The following is a 9,680-nucleotide window of genomic DNA, read 5'->3' as shown; positions in this document are numbered from 1 at the left end:
AGTATGTCCTGGGTAAAATAGGGATGAGGCAGCCTCAGGAGGTCAAAGGTCAGGCATGAGTTGTGCCATTCCAGAGGCCAGTGGTCCCAAAGGGGGCTCTGACTCGCCCAAGGCCATGAAGCCTTGAGTGGGCCTTTCACCTCCCACGCAGCAGCGAAGGGCTATCTCAGCTTGCTTCACAGCGGGCAGGGAGGAGGGTGGCAGACTCCCGGTAAAGAGGGAAGGTTTACTTTTAGATGAGACCTCCACTCCAGACTTCCAGTTCAGGCGTGCTAGTCAGAGGTAGGGAGGAGCCAGCAGGGAAGAACTTGGGACTAACTTCAGAACTCAGAGGGGCCTTAGGCCTGCAGGGTGCCCGGAGACTCCTGAAGGTGTTCCAGCGCAGCGCAGAGGGTGGAGCCCAGCCTTCCACCTCCCTCCCCCCTCACCGGGAGGCCAGGGCGGGCCAGGCACCCAGGGAGGAGGCGGTGTCCCTGGCTCCCTGCCCAAGGTGCAACAGCTAGGCGAGGCGGGGCTGCACCATAGGGGCGGGCGGGCGGGCGCCCTGCCTGGTATTATAAGAGGCGGTCAGGGCACCTCAGCAATGAGCTCCCAGCTCGGCTTAGCAGCAGGACACTGGCGACCTGCGCTCCCTGCTCCCTTGGGCCAGCCAAGCACTCTGCCGCTGCTATGGTCTCTGCCTGGTGTTCCATCGCTCTGGCCCTGCTTTTGGCCCTACATGAAGGTGAGCTGCCCTCCCTAGCACGTTGCGATCCCAGGGTCTATTCATTGGTGTCTCCTCCAGGGGCATGGTGCTTCCTTCCCAAAACCAACTGGGGGCATAGAGCAGGGAGCCCCGCAGTAGGAGCTGCCACTGCAGCGTGCAGGCACGGCGCTGGTAGCTGGGGCTTCCCCAGGCTAGCCAGTGGTTCCAGAGCACCAAGGGTGCCAACTTCCTTATTGTGCAAGAGGAGGAGCCCTGCGGGTCCCCTAACCCAGGCAGGCCAGGTGTCCTGATCTCTCCACCTCTCTCTCCCTCCTGTGTGCAGGGAAGGGCCAGGCAGCAACCACCATGGAGCAGCCAGCCTCAGCACCCAAGGGCCGAGGCCACCACCTGCGTTTTCGTCGTTGCTCCTGCAACTCCTGGCTTGACAAGGAATGTGTGTACTTCTGCCACCTGGACATCATCTGGGTGAACACCGCAGGGTGAGCACATCCACCAGGACCGTGGGAGAGGGTCGAGGTGAAGGCTTTTGGCTAGCTAGCAACCTCTGCAACTGCCTGGCTCACCATGAGTCTTAGATAGGATACGGGGAGAGTACCCGTAGTGACTAGTTATGTATCAACTTCCACGTGGGTGGGAGCTACTGGAGTCAGGCAGAGGGCTCTGTACCCTTCCCATCCTCACAACAGTCTGTAGTAAAGTGCTAGCTCCGTTTTCCAGATCCGAGTATGGAGGCTCAGAGATGCGAGGTGGCTTCTTCAGGATCACACAGGAGAGAAAAAGTTGTAGGTTCCTTTCCAAGTCTAGGGATGCTGGAGCTCAACCACATTTCCCCTGCAGAGAATAAGCCTATGCATGACAGCATCGGTGTCCAGACCACGCTCTGTGCAGAGCACGCCAAGTGGAGTTCCATCCACTGAGCTGCCAGCCTCCCCACAAGGCAGGCACTGCTTGCAGCCCCTAACAGGACAGACAAGAAGCCTGCCTGGGATACCCAGGCAGGAGTCAGAGCTGGGTTCTGCCTGCCCCGCACTGCCTCCAGGCCCCTGCATACCTCAGGTTGAAGTTTCTGTGTATGTTTGTACTTTTTTTTCCCCTTCTCCAAATTGCATAAGGCAAGAGACGCTGAACACATAAGCGTGCATAGTGCTAATCCACATCCAAACGCTGGCTCAGGGCGGGAACCCTGCCAGTCCCTGCGTGTCGGGTCCACCCAGAACCACTGTAGCTCCAACTGCCAGGCCACTTAAAATTAGCTGTTGACCAAAGGTGTTAGGTGGACTAGTCGCAGGGCCCCTACTTTACCTACCTTGGCCAAACTGGACCATAAATCAATCCCATTACACATGCACGCACACACACACACACACACACACACAACTCAAAGGTATATTTGTCACACTTCTTCCAACATGTGGGGGACCAACTGTGAGCCAAATGCTTCACTCTGGCAGCTGAACAGGCCTCCCTTCCTCCTGGCCTAGGTAGGGGGTCCACTGAGCTCAGAAGACCAGCCCAGGTTTCACTGGGACTGCAGATCCACTCCTTACATTCCCCTGCAGGAGCTCCTAGCAGAGCAGTGTGCAGAGCCATTGATAGAGGAGTGTGTGACCTAATGGCTTAATATGAGAAGGAGTGGGGTGGCCATCTTCCTGGGGGTGTGACTGGCTGTACAGTGTGGACAGTCTCTGCTGGCTAGTGATGTATTTACTAATCCCGTGTCTCTCCTCTCTTTTTCTCCTCTCTGCTCTCCCCCCCCACCACTCTCCGCATGTACACACTACCTTGCTGGCTTCCCGCCCACAGACAGACAGCTCCCTACGGCCTGGGAAACCCGCCAAGGCGCCGGCGCCGCTCCCTGCCAAAGCGTTGTGAGTGCTCTGCTGCGGGAGACTCTGCCTGTGCCACCTTCTGCCATCTAAGACCCTGGTAGGTGGACTCCTAGCCTGCAGTGGTTGGGTGATGGCTGGCTGGGACCAGGCCTGGAAACAGGGTACCTGGGAGACTAGTAGAAGAGCAGAGTCCCAGAGAAGACAAGCAACATCTGAGAGCCCATAAGTACACTGGGTCCGTGGCAGCGTCCCTTCCCACAGGAGTACCCTCAGTCGCTCCCTCTGCTCAGCTCTAAGGCTTCTGGGAGCACACATCTCCACTCCTGGGGAGGAGAGGCACAGCCCAGGTGATAGCCCAGCCTCAGAAAGTGGCAGGCCTTGTGTCAGGCCCACAAGGAACCAGGTCTCCCTGGGCTTCAGGTTCTAACCTAAGGCTCTGGTACTTCATAGTTTGATAAGAAGAAAAATAACATCTAGAGGTGGCAATCTGTAACAGGTACCAGAGTTGTCAGAGTTATGCAATCATGGCCAGGGATAGCCTCTTGGGCCTCAGTTTCCCTTATTGCCAAACAAGACCAGAACAGGAGGCTCGAGAAGGTACTTCAGAGCCCTTTCTAGGGAGATACTCCGCAGGCACACAGAAGGGGTCCTGTGTGGTTTCCCAGTGTAGACAGAGCAGAATATTTTGTCTCACCCAGGAAACTAGGGTATGGATGCCAAGTCTCCTTGGTTTTCCCATCTGTGAAAGGGGAGGCTTTGTTCCTCCCTTCCTCCTCTTGGACCCTTGAGAAAGCAAAGACTGAGTGCTCCAGTTCCAAAGACAGTTTACGAGAAACTCCTCCTCTGAAGCTCAAGCTGGAGTTCCACCCCTGCCTCAGTTTCCCCTGCAACTGCAGGTGGCCAGATTCTGGGAAGGCCAGCCACCCGTCTGCCTCTCTCTGAAGCTCAGAACACATTCCCAGTAGCTCAGTTTTCCTTGGTACCCACCCCGCCCGGGAAAGGGAAAGGTGCCAGGTGCACAGAGTGGAAATGGATCTGCTCCTGAGGGCAGGGGTGGGGGCGGGGCTGGGCCTGCAGCCAGGTCGCTTCAGGGTTCTGGCCAGCCCCTCACTTGTTGCTTCTTCATTCATTCAGGCCTGAAGCAGTGGTCACCCCAAGCAGCCAGGCTCCTACTGCTGCGTTAAAGACTGCCAAGACGTGGGCTGAGGGAGAACTCCTCCGAAAGCTGAGGTAAGAGGAACTGCATGGTTGACTGCTTCCTGTGTGCTTTACATGTTTGTCTTATTTTCTGTTGAGGCGGCATGGGGACTTCATTGGCTCTCCTAAAAAACAAAGGCTCAGAGAGGTCGTCCCACTTGTTTAGAGTCATACAGCATCCATCACACCTGGCTATATCAAGAGGCTATGATCTTTTTTAAGAATTTAAATAAAAAAGTTTTTAGACTTATTTTTACATGTATGTTTTGCCTACGTGTATGTATGTGCACCACATGGATGTATGTGCACCACGTGTATGCTTAGAAGTTAGAAGAGGCACCTTTAATCCCAGCACTTGGGAGGCAGAGGCAGGCAGATTTCTGAGTTCGAGGCCAGCCTGGTCTACAGAGTGAGTTCCAGGACAGCCAGGGCTACACAGAGAAACCCTGTCTCGGAAAAAAAAAAAAGAAGAAGTTAGAAGAGGGTTTCATCTGTATGCAACTTATGTGCTCTAAGAAGAGGTCATTGGATCCTCTGGAACTGGAATTATGGATTGTTGTGAGCCACCATGAGGTTCTGGGGACAGAACCCTGGTTCTCTGAAAAAAGCAGAAAGTGTTCTTAACTGCTGAGCAGTCTCTCTACCCATAAGCCCCGAGCCTATGTTATTAGTATGTTAGTAGTTATTAGCCTATGTAAGTAGTTAGTAGCCTAACTACTACTGTCTGTGATCGCCAGATGTGAACTGGTATTTTGGGCACTGACTGGGAAGAACTAGTCATTCACTCAAGCATCCTCTCTACACCGGGGCTTAGTGTGAACGGTTCCTATCTTGCTTGCCCCTTAGATCCTCCCAGTGGGATCACCACACTTGGTGGCCACAGGTGGCTCAACACAAGGCCCACACGTGTTTGTCCAAACACGCTGGCTTGAGGGCAGAAACTTCTCCTTGGACCATTCAATGGAGTGACCCAGGGGTAGCTGGTGGGGCAGAGACTACTGGCTGAGAACCCACCTCAGCCACAACAGGCTTTCTGAGCCCTGAGTAGTGGTCGGGCTTCTCTGTGGTCCAGATTTTGACTTTTGAAGCAATGTCCATCCTGCAGGGCTTTCCTGAGGTTGGATGCATTAATGTGTATGAAACGTGTCTCTGTGGAGCTCTGGAGGCCTTGGCCATACCTGCCTCTGCCACAGAGGGGTCCGTAGGGCTAGACAGTACCTAGTGTGGCTCCTTGGAAGTTTCCATCTTTGGGAAAAGGTAGAAAAATGGAGCAGAGGTCTTAGAATAAGCAAGGCAGGCGGCTGCATGTACCTAAGAGCTGGCTGATAATCAGGAAGGCTTTGCAAATACACAGTACTTCACAGTGTGCACATGGGGCAGCACTTCACAGTTTACAGAGAGCTTCCTTTATGACTCAAGCATTCATTCTGCTGGCAATTCAGAGTTTTTGCTATTCCTGTTGTTTGGGTTTGTTGTTGACTTTTGGTTTGTTAGGGTTTGGTTTTGAGACAGAATCTCTTTCAGTATGTAGCCCAGGCTGGCCTTGAGCTCAAGGCTGCCCTATAGTCTCAACTCCTCAAGTGCTGGGCCTAATTGATGTTTTAAAATCAGTGAAAGGATCTCAGAGAGGGTGAACCCTGCCCAGGTTCCTAAACCTGGCCCTGAGGCCCAGCTTCTCACTCCCAGGTAGAATTCTTAGGGTAAGGACGTGGACAGTTGCCCGGTCCCAGAGCTGTGGCCATGAGCTCAGCCAAACTCAAACAGAGGGCCTCTAGGACCATGCTGTGTGGACAAGCCCACCTTGCAGCAGATGGTAAAGTACAGCTAGAGTCAGGTGACAGAGTTTAGGATAAAGGAAGATGGACGCTAGGAAGGAAGGACATTCTCGAGGTGTGGGAGAAGGAAAGCACACGATAGGCAAGGCCCAGGCTGTCCTCAGCAGGCCTCTCCTCCCAGCAGCTTCTGTTGCTGACTGTGAGCTCCATGAGCAGAGAAGTTCCTGGGACTGGTCTGAGCCACCTGGACCTTTATGGGAAGACCTTGTGTGGGGTTACAACCCCACTCTGATGAGCTGTTCCCTGAGATCTAGGCAGAGAGAGGATCTAGACCCAACCATCTCTCTCCTAAAGGAACTCAGGACATCCTCCTGAGATGCTAACTGATCTTCTTCCATTTCCAGGGATATCTCAGCTGCCAAGCTCCGCTTTGCCAGGCCATGGCCGGAGGTGACAAAAGAGGGCATCCCTGCACACTCTAGACGGAGGAAGAGATAACACCAGGAGCTTCAGGACCGTTGAGAAAGAAGCCCACGTGGAGACGAGAGGAAGTGGGCAGCTGGTGGGAGACCCTATGCCTGTCTCCTGGGCCAAGGCCTCAGATCCCGGCTAACCAGACCCGTCTGATGGGTTCAGCATGAGCTCTGGCCTCTTACAGCAACTCTGTGCCTTTACACTGCCAGGGCCACCCTCAGCACCTGGACAGCAGTGCAGCCCGCCAGTGCTGACTACTAGCTACAGTCCTGCTTGGAGGAGGAGCTATGTGAGGACAAATGGACACGCTGACTGTGTCCTGCGGAGTGTCCTGTTTGCTGGACTGCAATCCAGGAGCAATCCCACAGCAGGACACAATTACCTAAGCCACATCTGGTGACTGGACAGTCTTCCTAATGACTGACACTATGGCTGACCCCTATGGTCCTCTCTGGTTCCCCTTCCCTAGAGGTCTTGCGACCTGTTCTCTTGGGATACTCTTGGGGAATGCAGAACCTGCTATACTTCGCTCATCTGTATATAAGTTATTTGCTCTAAGAACTTTGAGATTCCTATTATTTATTTTAATGTATTTTTAAGAGCCTCAATGGTTTACTTATGAACTCATGTTTGTAATAAAGGGTGAAATGGCCTTCTAGGGAGTTTGTCATGGTCACGAGAGGTGGGTGTCTCCTCCCAGGAGGGGCTGTTTGGGAGTTAAAAGAAGACAGGAAGAAGTGGAACGTTCCACCACTTAGGTAGCTGGAGCCCAGATTCCACTTGTCTCTTGCTGGGCTTCTCTGGCTACTAAGATGCCCTCTCTGGGGTTTTACCTGTCATAACTTGCACAGCCATCTGCAGCTATGATGTTGGGACTCTGGGTCATATACTCACATCAGACCAGAATACAATGGTCAGGACTTCTTCAAGAGCATGTTTGAAAAAAACTAGGTCTATGAGGTACAATCTTCAGCTCCAGAAATCTTGTCCAGCCAAGGCCTGATTGGGAGGCCACAGCATATCTGTCCTGTGCCAAGTGTACAACCCTGACGGTTGTCAATGGTGCCGAGACCGAGCCACAGCCTGGCCCTGCCTCTCCCCTTAGGTCCTCTAGAGGTCCAGGAATAAAACTGGACACTTCTCTGACTGATGGAACCTAGGAACAGCTTGTGATCTAGAACATTCCTGCCAGCAGCTGCCTGGACTCTTGGCCAGCTGAATCTCCCACAAGCAAGCTGTGTCCTATTCCCATGGCAGGGAATGGCTGGCTCACACTGGGAGTGGCAGGCTGTGACCTAAGCCAGCTGTCAGGAAATATTTATGGAGCAGGTAATAATCATTTACATACCTGCTATAACCCTGCCTTCTTCACAAAGCCAACCCCAACCTCCTTCTGGAAAAACAGCATGCTGGTGTGTGTTGGCTCCCACTGCGCACTGGCCTGCTTCATACTTTACTCACAGTAACCCATTTTACCTTCCAAGCAACACTGGGGAGTAGAGACTTCTAGAACTCATGCTTTCCAGATGAGGAAAAGTGACAGAGACACGCAGAGGCTTCCCCTAAGTCACACAGCATGTAAATAAAATCATCAGGATTGGGATCTAGAATCTATAGCATATATGCATGTAATAAATATGTACTGGTTGAGTTCATGGGTCTGTGCTGCAGTTTGACCTTGGACTTTCCGAGCCTCTGTGGTCTCCTCTAGAGATTGGGAAATGACGATTCCCAATCACAGGAATGGCAAGTTCTGGCCACGAGCCAGGGAAGCAGAGCATGTATGTCAGACAGCACATGGGACTGGGACAGAGCCAAGGGTCTGTGTGGACGCAGACTGGGACTGACTGGGATAGAGGTAGGGGTCAGAGAAAGGATTCCACATGAAAGCAGTGTTCTTTCTGTTGCCTCAAGGGTGAGCGTGAGGTCAGTGAGGTGGCTCGGTGGGTAAAGGCACCTGCTGCCAGAGCTCAACCAGAGCTTGGTCCCTGGAATCCACATGGTGGAAGGAAGGAGGAAACTGACTCCTGAATGTTGTCTACTTACCTTTGCCTGTGCACTGTGGCATGTACATACCCCTACACACATGCACATGCACACTACATGTACACACACACATACTCATGCACGCATACACGTGCACACACATGCATCCTCATACATAAGCACACACATGCACACTCACAAACACACATACATACACACACTCACACACATATACGCACACTTGCACATGCACACACATATACATACACCATTTAAAAATTAAAAATATAAACTAAAGTAACTTTCTAACGAAGGAAAAGATAAGATTGGAACATGAAGGTAGCCAAGGGTCAGGACAGATGTGAACAGGGAGTCAAAATAAGATTTAAATGAGAAGTGATAGAGAGGCCAACACAGGCAAGGGGAAACAGCTGCAGACGAAGCCACAGGAGTCTCAAAGGGTAAGTCAAAAGAAGAGGCTTTCTTCTGTGGGCCCCAGAGAGCTGTGAGCAGTCTGCAAATGCTCAGGAAAAATGTCAGAGGTAGGTTCTAGAACAATGCCCTCAGAGGGCTAGTCAGGGCCAAGAATGAGGGGGAGGTGGCCAAGGAATAAGGTAACAGCCTGCCCCTGGGGAGTGCTGAGACCTCCTGCGCAGGAGGCCATGGGACAGCCCTACCACTTGATACCCAGCATGGCACACCAGAGCACAGTGTCATACTCCAGAGCTGGGCTGTCACAGGAAGCTGCCTTCTCTGGGACAGCAGCCCTCCATTCAGATGGGTTCTGTCCCCTCAGAAGCCTCAAATTCACAGCCAGTGGCCAGGCCTGACAGCTCCAGGACCATGCTGGAAAGAGATGTAAAAGTCCTGGCGGGGGATGCTGAAGGTCATAGGAGAGGGTACTCACTGCTGTCACTGGGACCCTGGTCAGTCTAGAGATTGACAGAATGGCAAATACCAGCCAAGGTGACACCCCTTCTCTTAGCTCTGAAGTCACAGTAATCGATATCTGGTTTGGGCTCTTATCTAAGGAGACCCTGCCCTATCCATCAGCCAGTTCCACCTCTCTCTACTCTGGACAAGCAGAGGCCGGAGTCAAAGGGCCATACGGGCCCAGAGTATTTCCCATCAGCCTGCAAGTGGCTGAGATGCACCAGTGGGGAGGATAGGTTGCAGTCCGTGAAGAACAGAGATGCTGTGAGGCAAATGCAGCCCTGAGAGGAACCCTGTTAGGAAGTTTGGATTTGGGAAACAAATATCTCCCTCTTTTTCTATCTTTTCAGTAAATACTTAATGTATTTTTTCCAAGTTTTAATTTCTTTTTACATTTTTTTGGAAGAAAGGGCACACAAGTGTGTGTGCAATTCACATGTGTACGTGTGTCTGTCTGTGTGTGTTGGAAGAGAACTTGAGAGTCAGTTCTCTTCTTCCACCCTGTGGATCTTGGGTTCAAACTCTAGTGTCATCCAGCTTTGTAGCAAGCACCTTGGTCTGCTAAGCCATGTCGCTAACCCATTTTCCAAGACTTTTTGAAGTAAAATTCTGGTCTGTTAGCTGGAAGAGAAGCTAGAAATGAGGATGATTCCGGTTTCCCTGAGGCACATGTGTAAGGGGAAGTTAGTTGGGGAACAGGCAGGGGGCTACCTCGGGACTATAGATGGCCCAGGTACAGGCCAGGCCAGGGAGGCTGCTGACCAAACCATGGCTCTTTTC

The 9,680-nt window shown here is 52.4% G+C and overlaps 1 protein-coding gene across 1 annotated transcript; it reads left to right on the top strand.

Annotated features, from left to right (window-relative positions):
* The first annotated feature begins 365 nt into the window (after positions 1–365).
* Positions 366–6,631, top strand: Edn2 (endothelin 2). The gene is made up of 5 exons (XM_028788301.1): positions 366–724; positions 1,029–1,185; positions 2,510–2,632; positions 3,670–3,765; positions 5,912–6,631. Exons 1-5 carry the CDS (start codon positions 670–672, stop codon positions 6,003–6,005), a joined length of 525 nt encoding a protein of 174 aa, XP_028644134.1. The 5' UTR covers positions 366–669; the 3' UTR covers positions 6,006–6,631.
* Positions 6,632–9,680: the final 3,049 nt, after the last annotated feature.

Source organism: Grammomys surdaster, unplaced genomic scaffold (genome assembly GCF_004785775.1).
Source record: "Grammomys surdaster isolate TR1022 unplaced genomic scaffold, NIH_TR_1.0 100, whole genome shotgun sequence".
Lineage (NCBI taxonomy): Eukaryota > Metazoa > Chordata > Mammalia > Rodentia > Muridae > Grammomys > Grammomys surdaster.
This window is presented reverse-complemented; position numbering and strand designations above follow the sequence as displayed.

Bases quoted from the DNA above. Each gene is read 5' to 3' on its own strand.
- Edn2 (XM_028788301.1), top strand. From the start codon at position 670: ATGGTCTCTGCCTGGTGTTCCATCGCTCTGGCCCTGCTTTTGGCCCTA. The intron at 1,186-2,509 runs GTGAGCACATCC...TCCCGCCCACAG, and splicing joins ATCTGGGTGAACACCGCAGG to ACAGACAGCTCCCTACGGCC. The intron at 2,633-3,669 runs GTAGGTGGACTC...TCATTCATTCAG, and splicing joins TTCTGCCATCTAAGACCCTG to GCCTGAAGCAGTGGTCACCC.